The 15,571-nt window shown below is 41.0% G+C and overlaps 1 protein-coding gene across 1 annotated transcript in view; it reads right to left on the reverse strand.

Annotated features, from left to right (window-relative positions):
* Positions 1–1,942, reverse strand: part of hs3st3l (heparan sulfate (glucosamine) 3-O-sulfotransferase 3-like) — a 31,791-nt gene extending 29,849 nt beyond the window's left edge. The window contains 1 exon segment of the mRNA XM_034558838.1: positions 1,479–1,942. Coding sequence (XP_034414729.1) covers positions 1,479–1,942 — 464 coding nt within the window.
* Positions 1,943–15,571: the final 13,629 nt, after the last annotated feature.

Below are 15,571 nucleotides of genomic sequence, written 5' to 3' on the forward strand. Positions count from 1 at the left end.
AGCGGCAGAGCGTAAGCGACTCTGGCCACTCGATGTAAGGAGATGGAGCCAAGCACAATAAATGTATGCTGACCAGCTGAACACCTCGCACAAATGCATTACCCACATTCAATGTAACAGGAGAACTGACTTTTTCACCGCAACACCTAATTTGGTGTGATGCAACCTCAGTCTGTGCCCCATGGGTCACCCAGGTCAAAAAAGTCTGAACACGCCACTGTCCAGCTGGCAGGTGGGTCAAGAGTCTCCCATCAGCCTGACTTTTAGTTTTCTTTCTCTATAAAGGGGTTTAATAATCCACCTAAACTATTGTCTTTTTAACAAGCTTTCTGACTGCTTGTGTTTTTTGCTCCATCAGACTTTTATTTTTATTTATTTTTAGTTGTTTCTGTTTGAGCAAGCAACACAAATACATATTTCCTTTAACAGTTGAGGTGTGTGCTGTGTGTCGTGAGGTTGTGTGAACACATCATTAACTCACAGCATAAAGTGACCTGGAGTCAGAGGTCAATTGACAGAGCTTGCAGTGATGTCAAGTGGCTTGACATGCAGCGAGTCCCATCTGGCCCAAGGGAAAGACGTGACAATCTGGTGTCACATTCACAGCACCTGGTGTGCTGTGAACACACAGCACACATGCTGCACATCTCTGTATACATCCCACAACTTTCACATGGTGGTGTGTTCTTCTGTCTGCGTCCGTCATATCAACTTAAAAAGACCATCCACAGAGAATAAAGCGAATGTCATTATTGAGCCTCTGTAAACTAGTTTACTACACACAGCTCATAAAAAAAAGATATCTGGTATTAGAGCAATTTGTGGATCTATATGTTCATGCACTTACAGTACGCACAATTAGAAAAAGCTAAATGAAACTCAGATGTCTGAGCTATCTTCCCAAATTATCCTCAAGCAGATTGAGCAACTTGAATCTTAATATCCTCACGAGTTACAAGGAAAATATCTTGATGTCCCTTGTATCTCATGAGTGCGTCACATCTGTTCTGAGTACTTCCAAGTATCACCGGCTGAGAACAAAGCCACATGGCAAATGTAACATCTGGCTCAGGCTCCAAAGCAGAGATGATTACTGTGTTGCTCTGTGAGAACTCATCCTGCAAGCCTCCCCCTTTTCTCTCTCTCTCTCTACTGTACACACACACACACACACACACAGAGATGGCAGCATCTTTTTGACTGTCACCTATCTCTGTGGAATGTATTTGGGTATGCAGACAACACAAATACATTAATTCATTCATATGCACAAAAACACAGGAAGCAGGACTCAAGTGAAAGTTCACTAATTATGACAAGGAGAGACACTCGCTGAGATGTTAAGACTTTGCTTTAGATGCAGTTTATAACGTTTATGAAACGAAAGATAACGAAGACCAATACAATGTGGACATTTCGTTGTGATGCTAGATGCAATTACTTTACTGAGATGGATTCCGTGCGTAATGTGTGCGTACCTGTACCAGTCTAGCCCCCGTGCGTAATGCCGGTCGAAGAAGTGCGGCTCTGACCCCAAGGCACGGATGTCCGGGTGGAGCCGTAGAAACTCCAGTAGAGCCCGGGTACCTCCCTTTTTAACCCCTATAATCAGGGCCTGCGGTAACCTCCGAGCGGCTGTCCATTCTTTCCCTGAGCTGTTCGACTCCAGCCCGGGGAGACCGCTGAACGCGACTTCGCCAGTCGTGGTGGTGACCTCCTTGATAACGCTGGTTCCGTTTCTCCCGTACGGCCATCCTGCCCCTGACACGAGGAACTCGCGTGTGGGTGCCTTTATCTCAGAGTTTTCTGTCAGCTCCGATTCACAGCATCCGGTGAGGAGATAAACCAAGGAGAAGCAGAGGATGCTCAGAGAGGACGCGATGGTGAGCCGATGAAAGAGCCGCCGCAGGTCAGCGCTCGGATGGTGGTGGAAAGCTGCCATCCCTCAGTGATCCATGTGAGATAAGGTGCCATTCTACCACAAGTTCAGCTCGTATCCCTTCATACTCTAACGCCGTTAACACAACGCTCACTACTGTCTCTCTCAGTGCGCTCTGCTGCCTTCCTCCTCTTTCATGTTGCGCGTCTGGAGGTTATTGAGCATCCAAACCAGCCAACCAGTCAACCTCAGTAAATCAAAACTAGTTTTTGCGTGACATCCAACTTTATAGAGCTCTGATATCCGCGCTGGGCTGATGCTTCCTTTCCACTCCAAGGGATTACTCTGCTTCTCTCCCAGGGCTCATCTCACACGGATTGACGTCCCGGGATCTCTCTCTCTCTCTCTCTCTCTCGCTCGCGCGCTCTCAATGTATGACCATATGCTTTATGGGCATGAATGTAACAACAATATTTCCAAAGAGTCAGGATACAATGAGATTAAAAGAGCAAAATATCAAGGAACTTTTCATAAAATCAAGAAAAGTGTGTGTGTTTGTGTCAGTATCTGGACAGTGGATGGTCGAGGAGGTGATTACATTAGCAGCTACATGAGACCTTCCATCACACAGTGAGTGTCAGTATCAGTATGAGTTGTTCTAAAGCAAGGACTTATCTATCTTATCGCCCACAGTTTAGAGTTTCAAGCCTTCTCTCTCTCTCTCTCTCTCCTCCCACTCACACCACTGAATTGGAAGGTCATGGCATCAGATGCACATAATTCCCTTATTATTTATTAGGGGAACCAGGGATGGGTCCAAAAGATGGCCATGTCCCATACCTCTTAGGTGTTATAGTTTTCAATTTTTTTAAACTTTGGTTTATTTGATGAGGGACAGTGCACATTAATAAAAACATTTCTGTAAATGCTCCAGCGTTAGCCAAGAGGCTATTTTTCATCTGTAGTCCCGAGAGGCAGATGTCACAAAACAAACCTAAAACAAGGTTTATACTATATTGATGCTTTACAATGGGTGCACAAACAATGAATAGAGTGAGAATATTAATATATGTAGTATCACTCTAATCTAATATGATTGATATCCTGTCACACATTGTGTTGTATCTTCTGCAGCTTTGTGCCTTATAATAATAGTACATCTAAATGCTACGATAAATAGAGACACTTAAGCTCCTATAGAAATGCTTTGATTCATGGACCCAGGAATGGATCTGGGTCATTGGTGCCATTTTGAACTGTGTTTACATCACTCTAAGCTGACACTGCACTCTAAGACCAATCTCATAATTAGCTTAGCCGTCCGACTATTAGACTACAGTGCAGCTGATCTTGACCCAAAGGACAGTCTGTGTGAACACATAATGCAGAAATGTCTCAAAATCTGAGAATCATATAACACTGTAAGATACAGTGATTCAGCTGGAGTCCCTTTCAGATTTCCACAAAACACTTAAAAACAACTGACACATATTATGAAAGAAAAAATCTCTTGTGTAACTGTTTTTGTTCCAAGAAAAGTTTTGTACTTCATAAGAGGATGCTTTATCAGTTGAATTGGCAGAGGTGTGTATTGTGTTGCAGCTTCCTGTTACGGAACTTAGCAATGTTGGCTTTTATTATTGTAGAGGGACGAACTAAGGTACAAATAATAGCTCATAGGAGACTCATTAGTCCTCCCTTTCAACCACACGTGCATAAGCACACACACACACAAATAAGCACCTACCTCATGTTCCATTTGGCCTACCCCTTGTTATTATCCCATAGCAGATGTGACCCGTGCCATAAAACCACTGCATTATCCTGCAATAGACTAAAGAGATCTGCTAGAACTATGTGTTATTTGACTGTCAAACATGACTTCGAGGCAGAAAATTAGTTTGACACCCCTAAAGTCCGTCCAGTAAAATCTCCAATGCTCTCCTCTGCTGACCCGGAAATAAAATTGTTATGAGACACAATTACTCAATATCATTTATCAACAAAGTCACCTTAAATATTTCCCTTTATTCCCCCATGACATGACAAATGTTGTGCGTAAAAAAACGCAGGGAACAAGTGTGCGGCTCAGGCTTTCAACGGACAAGCGGAGTCGAGAGGTAAAATCACAAATATTTATTCAGTAATAAAAAGCAGAGTATTGCATCCCGTACAGTTATACGTGCACGGTCCTAATCAAAACAAACAGGGTTGAATGTCCAGGGAAAAAGGCGCTTAAACAGAGTGCGCTGAAACTTCATATAGGATTCCTCTTGTGAGGTCCCAATGTTGACTATTGTAGCAGGCAGAGCTTATTCTAGCTAGAAGCTCCCCCGTTGGAGCACTGAGCATCTCCGCTCACACTGGCTCACGTCCATTGGTTGTGGTGGTCTTCATCCACCAATTTATATACAAACATAATGAATCTATCTTTCTTATTATTACCTTATTATTTTATTTCCCTCCCTCCCGCCATGGATCATGAGGCAAGGTCATCAGGTGGAGTTATGTGTCTTTAGTCTGCAATCGCCCAGCAGATTGTTCCGTGATGAAGTGGTCCATTGTAAAAGTATGTGTCACGGATCGAAGACCAGGGACCCAAGCACAATGGACGAAACAGAGTAAGCAAATACTAATCCTTTACTGGAGTAACAGCAGGAACAGAACAGACAGAAACAGGGAAACCGACTATGGAACGCTGGAGAACTTGGTCTCAAAACACAAGACAATCTGGCAGAGGACAAGTGCAAGTGTGGGAACCTAAGTAGTGAGTGACTAACGAGGGAATGGGTTGCAGGTGAGATGGGCGTGAGAACCAGGTGAAGGGAATGAAGGATGATCAGGTGTGAATGACCGGGTCTGAAATGACAAGAGAGTTAATAGACAAACAGATATAATGAAAACAACTATTAACAGAAAGAAGGTGTGGAGCTGAACTGTTACAGTATGACCCCAGAGTCAGGGCTGGAGCCCATGCAGTGATTCATTATCCATTATCACATGGCCGGAGTAAGCTAATTAATACACTCCTGCATCACAATGTAGGAAATTAGGAGGTTTTAAAAATATGTTTATTTTTAAAGTGAACATTAAACTTAATATCACAGTATAATTGACTTGCTGTTAATTCTTATAATATTTTGGATGCCTGTGACTTACATTCCCGGTCTAAGTCATCCATTTTCGGAAAGCTTCTCTATTTATGCACTGTTCTTTAAAATTAATATATTTACCATGAACTCTGCATCTATGAATCTCTTTTGTGACAGTCTATTTAGAGTTAAAGTAATCAAGGCGAAATTACAACCATAAATCACTCAATGGAGCTTTATATCAACTTCCCTTAGCACCACATGCCACGTTAAAGCCATTGTTGCGGTGCTCTTAAAGGGTCAGTTCACACAAATTACAAAAAACCTTTACCTATCCCTAGTGGCATTAAGCCATGCAGATACAGTAAATTGAGAGAACATTTTGTGATTGGGTTGAACTGACTCTATATAACAGATCTGCCACTCAAAATATGTACATGGTCTAGATCAATCATTCCAGTTCCAAATGACCTACTTTGAAAAGCTGGTAATCTTTCTGTAAAGCCACACACTTATTACCCTATTAAATCAAATACATGTTTACTGTACACTGCAGTCATCTGATATGATTTTTTTCCCACACATTAGGCCTATCTTGTGTCTGGTATATTATGTTTTGGTAAACAGCAGGATTATCATGCCGGTTAATGTTACTTATATAATATTCTAAAATAACTCGTGCAGCATGCATAGAGTAACTTTTGTATGCTAACATTGTTAACACTTTTAACTTGGGTTGTCCATATGTTTTGCAACACACACTGACTACCTGTCTGTCTGACAACCTGCAGGAGCTGTGTAGTCTCAGTTAGCATTAATACTACAGTTGCCCAGCTGTAGTATGTGTCACGAGAATATGCCTCTTGTTAGCTAGCTAGAGCCAGCAGAGGTCAAGCATACTATGACGTATAGAAAACAAACACTTCAGTAATGCATATTGTGAGGATACAAATTTACTTCCAAGCAGTAATTGTACTGGTTTCCTACAGGTTCTCCATAATAAAGAACACATGTTTTTCATATTGGAAGCATTCTTGTTCCCATTTGCAGTCAGAGTAGTATTAACCAACCACATTTAAAGCAGGCTAGCTGAAAGCCAAATTGTCTGACGATGATTTTGCTTTTTTAAACATGCTACAATCCGTCATCAGACCGATGGGTTCCTTTATACATAAATACTGAAAATGTACATATGTAAGGTTACAAGGATACAAGGTTTCATTTATAGTCATTGTGCAAACCCTGCAGCACAGGGTTGCGCAAAGATATGCAGTTTCCCCCAGCACCTTCTCCACCTGCCATTGAATCCACATGCTGGCAGAGAAAACACATGTGTGTGAGTGTGCGTTTGACCCATAGGGTGAATAGGGATGAGATATGCCAGTTCGGATCAGATCAGAGCACTCCAAGAAGGGATAAGCTCTACTTATGCTGCTTTGGGAGGGCTTTGTGTGTGTGTGTGTGTGTGTGTGTGTGTGTGTGTGTGTGTGTGTGTGTGTGTGTGTGTGTGAGTGTGTGAGAGAGCCCTCAGACCTTTTCTTGTGAGTATGGTTTTGGTTTTAATTAGCAAGCTTCTTTGACCCCTCCATTTTGTAGGTCCATTGAGCTGTTTCAGTAAGTTGCCAGGTTTTATTTGGTGGAATTTAAAACTACAGTATTCTTAGATATTGGAAGTACGATCTGCAAGCACAGTAGTTGGTCCAATTTCCAGTTCCTATGTAACAACAGCTACATATGCTCTTCTTGTGATTAATTCCCAAATCTAAAACAGATCATGACATTTAAAGTGGAATCAGAAAAAAGGGCATGAAGACGTCCTGTATTCAAAGGTTTGACAGACAAAGCTCCTCTCCGGATATCTAAAGATGAATTAGGAACACTAACACTTCAGTCCTTCAAAGTATACTCACACGACTTGATTGGGTTAGAATTATGCTGGGTGAGTATAAAAAGAGTAAAACGTATCTGGTTCTACGATTAAAAAAAACGGTATACTCCCGAAAGGCACTTTAGGCTGGATAATCTGATGTAGCTCACCACAGCAATGCCATTGGGAGTTGTTTTGTGTGCTGTTAACAGTGAACTGAAGCTAATATCTTTTTGTAGAGACCTGATTTTCACCAACTGAATGTGGAACAAATTTTAACCGCATGCAAATTTGATTTTTTATGTGGCAAGTCAACATGACTTGCCACATATTTCCAGTAGGTGGTAGAAGTCATGACTCAGGGACTGGATTTGTACTCTGACTGAGTTCAAAGAACTTTGCGGATGAAAGGTTTGGAATTTCACCTAAACCTTATTATTTTCCTATTGTCTTTTCAGTCAAACTTGCTTATGCTATAACAAAGGGCTTGTTAGATAATCAATCTGTGTCTAAAATGCTCTTTCTGATGGCAGATAGGTTCCAAAACAATCACAACCACTTTACCCAGGTGTGCAGAGGTTTGAAGATTAGACAGAATTTGAACTTCTCTACAACTAACTTCATGAGTGCTCTCGAGTGTAACAAGATGACTAACTGTCTCTAAATGTGTGCTCTTATTCCCATTAGTACAATGTATCTGTCAGGATCTGTATTTTGTTTTGTGTTTCCTGTTTTATTTTGTAGTCCCCGTCTCTCGTGTCCTCTGTTTCCCTGCACTTCCTGTCGCTGTGATTGTCTGCCATGTCCCTGATTGTTTCCTCCTGTGTCCAATCACCTGCACCAGTCCTGTGTATTTAAACCCTGTTTTGTGTCTTTCCCCTTTGTCAGTTTGTCCTGTTATGATCACCATAGATCACAGGGGTGAGGTAGTCCATTGGATTTTTGCTGCAAGCAATAAAGTTGCCTTTTGTTCCCTATTTGTTGGCGTTTGGGTCCTATTCTTGCTGCTGCTCCCGTAACAGTATCTCTTTAAGACCACAAAGACACACAAAGAACAGAGTTCTTAGACACTGACCTGTTTACCTCACTATATCTTGACTCTCCATGCCTTGCTCAGGAGTTATGGTTTGCCACACCTTCTCCAGAGCTCAAGAACAGGCATTGTGGTTTAATGGGTTTGCTGGGCCGACCTTAATCTGCACTAATTCCCTGCTGCTGGTGTCAACACTACCAGCTTGGCAACATCTTCACAGTGCAGCAGAGTTGGGTTAATCAGCTTAGCCACACCCATAGCCCCTTTAAGGTGCAAGATTAACACAATTGAAGGGATGAAGGCCTTTTGCATGGAAGGATGGAGGACATTTACGGTTACAGCCTGCGGAAGATGTACTCCTCTCTATATCGAGATCCTAATGGAATAATAATGAATTTTAATTGCAAAGAGCCTCTCTCCAGGTCTTGATGCATTTTTTATATTGACCCGTATGCTGAAGCATATTCCATATTGAGTGGGCTTTTACAATTCAATTGAATTCAATTTATTTAGTTTAGCCCAAAATCTCAATCTGTACACATACGACATCCCTGTCCCAGGACCTCACATCGGATCAGGAAAAACTCCCCCAAAAAAGGGGAGAAAAAGGAAAGAAACCTTCAGTAGAGCAACAGTGGAGGATCCCTCTCCCCGGATGGACAGAAGCAATAGATGTCATGTGAACAGAATGAACAGAGTTACAGAGTTACAACACATTCAATGAATATGACAGAAATGATTCTACAAGGAGAACCAATTGTGTCATTTGTTTTCTGCCATTAAACATATTATCACACTAAGGCCAGTGCAATCTTACAATCATGCATGAATGCTCACCAACAAACGCACACACATACACACACAGCTGATAAGCACCCCCCTCAGTCGCACCACCAGATGTTCACCTCTAGAGACAACAGGTTAAAGTCCCGACACTCAAAGATAGAGAGTACAAATGCGTGTGTGTGTGTGTATGTGAGGTTTTGTTGTCTCATCGCTACAGTGTATGCTGAATATACCCAATTTTTCTTACTTATTTACAACACCACGAGTGCTAAAACAGAATAACGAATACAATTGTGTACAAACCACAAGTGAAAAAATGGGCGGGGCAGCATAAAGTGAATAATCCACTCATCTATTGTCGGTAATGGCTTATCCTATTATTCAGGGTCACAGCTAATTGGTGGGAATTCTGGAAGTAATGTTCTTTTACAAAATTGAATTTGTTGTTATTATTGATTTGTCAATCAATGACTTCCACATTTTTCAACGTAGAAATTAAATTTACACATCAAAAGAATCAGCTCAATTAGGACATTGTTGTTTTCTTTTACACTAGTGTGTATTTGATGGAATGTTCAGAGCTAGAGTGGATGACACCACAGCTAGTGTCATGGCCGTGCCGCCTGTTCTTCTCTGTTGTGTGTGTGTGTGTGTGTGTGTGTGTGTGTGTGTGTGTCTGTGTGTGTCTGTGGTCATGACAGACAGCGAGACAGATAAGGGAAAAAAAGAGATTACCTGCTGGAAAGCCTGTCCTCATTTCAGGAGGCTTCTACACACATCTGCTAGCATTGTTTAACGTCCCTGTAGTAGAGAGAGAGACAGATTATTGCTCCTCTTGGCCTCTAAGAGGAGGGAGACTATGTAATGACATGAATGTTATCCCAGATAAATCTGTTATCCAGTGTTTGAACAGGGATACTCTCTGCAAGAGGATTACATACAGAGAGAGAATACAGCAATATAATCCCATCTAGTTTCCTGCTTCACCTTTTAAACAACCTGCTGTCATGTCATGGAAAGGACTACCAGGGTGTGTTTGTGAATTTTGAAAGAATGTTTTAAGGTACATAGACTCGCAACACCTAATGGATTTATTATTGGTGCATGTCCTGCTTATTTTTTGGATTCCATGGCTTAAAGAAAAATGAATCCTAAAAAGCGCTCATATGCATTAGTTGGAATAATCATGCGTCTGTCTTCAGGTTTTCATGTTATTACAATAAAAAAGGATATTAAGTAATTTAACATTTTGGACTGTTTACAGTAAAACGATAGGAGTTTTGTTCACACTCATTATCATTCTTTTTTTTAAGTGACATATTAGCTTTTCTTCTGACAGCTTGTTTTGCATTGTGCAAAACAAGCTGTACATTTGTCTTTATTGTTTCAGATCACAGAAGTGTATATGTTAAATCCAAATATGTAATGTAGGATGATGATGGTTGAACTAGGGATTACGGTTTTCCTCTGGCATCGCCCACCATTAGATTAGCCCCCCTTTGACCCTTAATTGTGATGTATTTACCTACCTTTAATTACATTTGGGCACTAGTGTTAATTCTGTGTTGATGAGTGAAATAGTTGGCATTATTCTCTTCATGTTATCTTTGAAATCCACACACGTCCTATGAGATATTGGGTGATTTATCTCAAATCTTTTTTCTCACCAGCTCTTATTCGTATCCTTAAATCAGCTTCCTGAGCTCATTGTTCTGACACTCTTGTTATTAATAGCTCCAGGCATTATTCAATAATCAATAATGCCCATCAATGTAACAGTTCAGCTCCACACCTTCTTTCTTTTAATAGTTGTTTTCATTTGGTCTGTCTGTTTACTAACTCTGATGTTGCACTTGTCCTCTGCCAGATTGTCTTGTGTTTTCCAACCAAGTTCTCCAGCGTTTTGTCGTTTGTGTCTCTGTTCCTGAATGTTCTGTTCCTGCTGGAAACTCAGTAAAGAATTATTACTTGCTACCTCTGTTTTGTGCATCGTGCTTGTGTCCCTGGTCTTCGCGTCGTGACATTACAATCTGGTCAGTCATGGACCCAGCACCCCCTCCTGCAGCAAGCCGGTTCGAGAGGATCGAGGATGCCCTCCTGCAGCACGAGGCGCATATGGTCAGCGGGAGAATCCGAGGGCTACACCCATTCATTACGAACTGCTCCATCCTGTTCTCTCTGCAGCCCAACACCTTCGCCACGGAGGAGGCTAAGGTGGCCTTCACCATCAACCACCTGACTGGCAGAGCGCAACTTTGGGCTACCACACTTGTCTTCTGCCAGATTGTCTTGTGTTTTCCAACCAAGTTCTCCAGCGTTTTGTAGTTTGTTTCTCTGTTCCTGAATGTTCTGTTCCTGCTGGAAACTCAGTAAAGAATTATTACTTGCTACCTGCATCGTGCTTGGGTCCCTGGTCTTCGCATTGTGACAATCAAACGTCATCACAATCAAACGTCATCACAATGTCCACATTTCAACCTGTGTCCAAACCCCCAAAATCACAATATGCCCCCCGACTTAGTCCTGAAAGCAGCAAGTAGTTAGAGACTGATGCCCATGACCTTTAGCCGGCCTCTGGGGCTTTCATCTCATTGGCTCTTGATAGGAAATGGGTAAAAGAGAAGGAAAACACCTCAGAGATCAATTATCTGATGATGTGGTTTCTGTAGATGGCATTGCCCTGGCATCCAACACCACTGAAGAATCTCAGCGTTATCTTTGATCGGGACTTGTCCTTTAACTCCCACGTGAAGCAAATCTCAAGGACTGCATTTTTGAATCTACATAACATTTCAAAAATCAGGCACATCTTGTCTTAAAAAGGTGTTGTTACTCCTAGACTAGATTACTGCAATTCCTTATCATCAGGCTGCTCTAATAAGTCTCTTAAATCCCTCCAGTTAATCCAGAATGCTGCAGCTCGTGTACTCACAAAAACTAAGAAAAGAGATCACATGACTCCTGATTCTGTACTTTACAGAGCTGTGGTCACACATGAAACCTAATTTGTTAGCTACTGCAGGTGTTCTGGGCTGAGTAAAATAACTTTGTCTGAGTTTAACATCAGGAAGTTGCAGGTCATCCATGTTTTAATGTCTTTAAGACATGCTTGAAGTTTAGCGAGCTGGTTGGTCTTTTCTTCTTTGATCGATAGATATAATTGAGTATCATCTGCATAACAATCAAAGTTTATTCAGAGTTTCCTGATAATATTGCTCAAAGGAAGCATATATAAGGTAAATAAAATTGGTCCAAGCACAGAACCTTGTGGAACTCCATGATTAACGTTGGTGGTCATCGAGGCTTCATTGTTTACAAATACAAATTGAGATCGATCTGATAAATAGGATTTAAACCAATCGACTGATCCAGTCTCTGTAATAGGATGTCATGGTCAAAGGTGTCGAACGCAGCACTAAGGTCTAACAAAACAAGTACAGAGATGAGTCCTTTATATGATTAGGAGGTAATTTGTAATTTTCACCAGTGCTGTCTCTGTGCTGTGGTGTAAATCCTGACGGAAACTCCTTAAATAAACTATTATGATGTGAAAAGTCACACAACTGATCTGCAACCACTTTCTCAAGGATCTTAGAGAGGAAGGGAAGGTTAGAGATCGGTCTGTAGTTAGCCAACACCTCTGGATTAAGAGTTGGGCTTCTTCAGGAGAGGTTTAATGACAGCTACTTTGAAGGAATGTGGTACATGGCCTGTTAGCAAAGACATATTGATAATATCCTAATCGAGAGGTGCCAATTAAAGGCAAAACGTCTTTAAGCAGCCTCGTCGGGATGGGGTCCAAGAGACAGATAGACGGTTTAGAAGTAGAAACTGTTGAAGACAATTGGTCAAAGTTGATGGGAGAAAAGCCATCCAAATATACACCAGGGTATACAGCGAGAGAGGTGAGAGAGAAGAGGAGTGTGAATTTCCTTTTACTTGAACTCTTTATTAAAAATTAGCAACATTTATGTTCAGATGTTTTGTGATCATTTTAACCTCTTCCATATTTTCAGATTGTAGTGTGGGTCATTCATTGTAATATTTAACCTGATTATCATGTACTGCTTGGCAGATCATTTGTTCTACTTTCCACTGACATGGTTTTAAAGCTTTTGTTGTGCAATTTCTGGAACGTACAGATGCTGTCTGCAAAGAATATTGGACATTATTCACCAACATCTTCCTAAGTTTCTTCTTAAATTTGTTGTTAATGAAGTCCATTGTGTAGAATCAATGTAACAAATGTGCCACAAACAAATTGACAAAGATTCTCTTTCCTTTTTGGTATTTAACAGGAAATTAAGATAACAACAAAAACATTTTCTAAGCATTGGATGACAACAGATTGAAGGTACTTATTCTGCTTTGTTTTTGACACAACTATACAGCACCATACAACTATACAGCACATCCAAGTCACTTGAAATATTTTTTGGGAATTTTTCTGATCCGATGTGAGGTCCTGGGACAGGGATGTCGTATGTGTACAGATTGTAAAGCAAAGCAAATTTGTAATTTGTGATATTGGGCTATACAAAATAAACTGAATTGAATTTAATTGAAAATTGAAAAATTCCATCCGACACACCACGTCTCCACAGTGGAAATAATCCCATCTTGTAAAGAGGTTAAGCATGAAGGACAGCTTTATTTATCTTTTCCTTGTGATATGTTTGGGTTTGTAGGTATGTATATGTGTGTCAGTGTGTTCCCCTGTGAATGCTAGCTGTAGGGAATGTAATCCCACTAAGACAAAAGCCCATCTGACTGAGCTGTGACATATGCTGCGCTTACCTAATGGACACACCCATATAGACACTGCTCACTCGTCCACAATGAACACACACACAGCCTAATTGTTCCTTGGACTATTATAACTTTATATTCTCTTTATAAAGAACCATTTACAGTCAATGACTGTGCTTTCTTATGGTTATTGAGGACACCGCTTTGAGTATGTTTACCAAAACTGACTTCACTGTCTGACAATGCACTATTGAAATAGAGACAGAGACATTGCAAACACTTTGAAAACATCCAAGCAAAAACCAAGCATCGCCAACAAACAGGAGCACTGTGTTTGCACCTGCCCACTCTGGGATTGTTGGCTGGAGATTACCACGGATTTGAACTGTTGAACTGGGATGGCAAGCAAGTTTCATGGCTGTAGCATTAGTAGGTGTTACCTGCAGGATTAAGACAGGAGGGCAGAGGTTGGGAACGCTTTCCCCAACCACAGTTTCAGGCCATTCTTTTCTACTTCCCATAACTGAGTGGTCGAAACAGAACTCCCTCTCCATCAATACTGGAAATGTCTTTTTGTCCAGTTTTGTACTGAAGCTGAGCTGAAAGAATACTCTTATTTCCTTTACCAGCACTATCTTGTTTTCCTAGTTGATTAGTGGTTGGAGTTAGGGCTAGGGTTCTCATGAAGTGGTCCACAGGTCCTAGAGTTCTTGGTTGGTATCATCAAAACTCTCAAGCTGTCAGTTCCCAATATTTGTTGAGTAAACATTGCGGGATTCTAATCAAAGTGTTGACTTTTACATAAGGCATCAAATATATGTATACCTGTATCTATAGTCAAATCTAAGCTGCTAAAAAAACAGCCATGCCATACTGAAAGAGCAGTTTGACATTATTTCAGTTGAGTTATTTCAGTCTCAGCGAGATCCTGGCTAGCAGTCCCTCCATTGATCCCGAGTCCCCTCGGGGGTCAGGGCTCTATCAGGGCTGATAACGATCTCAAATGTATCAAATGGTAACATGCTCATACGATAACATCAAGTACGCTTCAGTACGAAGTCAAAACACAGTAACTACGTATTAAGTCAAAAGAACATAATTTGATGTCTCTGTTACCATAGAAAAAAGTTATTATGCCATATGGCATAATAACTCTTTTTTTTAAACCTAGCCAAACCTCAGTAACTGCACTCTGACTGTGGGCTCTAGAACCTGTTGTCACAGTTGCTGCACTACACAGCTAAACGTTAGACATAAAGCACAATGAATACAATAAATAAAGATGATATATCTGTTTTTGCTTCAGGGGGTGCAATACTAAATTGGTGAAGTACTCTAATTGGTTCAATATTAATGTTTTTTTTTGTAGAATAATCAGCCTAGAGAGGCATACAATGAAGGGATTAATATCTTTGAATCTGGTTACATGGTTTTCCAGCAAGCCTGAAATATTTAAGCTATTTTCTCTCAATTAAAATCATAAAAACTTGCAAAATCGTACCGTTAACAGTAGTTGGTCGGTCAATTTAGATCAAAAAGGCATTATTATGTCAGTACATCACCAACTAATCAAACTGTTTTACCTTAGTGTATACAATTGCTCAAAAGTATGGAAAACATTATTAAACATACCACAAAAAAAACCTGCTGAATATCAAGTTGGTGGATGGAGGCACATGTACACAACAGAAGCCACATTCTCAGCTCCATTATACAGTTAGGGCCCAGTAACTGGTCACAAAGATTACCCAACAGCCAACATGGCCTCATTTGCTAATCCAAAATAACTCCTCCTGCCTGTAGCGACAGCACAACTGCAGCCAGCCAATAAGAGGGCACAGTTCCACCAACAGAGACACAACGGTTACCAGCCGCTCTTTTCATAGCCAGTGATCCGAGACTTGTTAGCGGCCATGTAAAATACACACACACATACAGGACCTTTGAGCAGGCACATAAAGAGACATGCTGTCAGTCCCTGTGCAAGACAACAACAGACAATTATAACTCCTGCCTCTGTCCTGGTCTGCATTAATTCATGCCTTCATTCTTTCTCCCATATTCTCCCCATTTCCACTGTGAACTCAACTTCCTTCATGCTGTTTACACAAACGATAAGCCTTGACTGGGAACAAAGCAAAAGTCTAAAAAAAACAGGACACCAA

This window comes from Cyclopterus lumpus, chromosome 19 (assembly GCF_009769545.1).
Source record: "Cyclopterus lumpus isolate fCycLum1 chromosome 19, fCycLum1.pri, whole genome shotgun sequence".
Classification (NCBI taxonomy): Eukaryota; Metazoa; Chordata; class Actinopteri; order Perciformes; family Cyclopteridae; genus Cyclopterus; species Cyclopterus lumpus.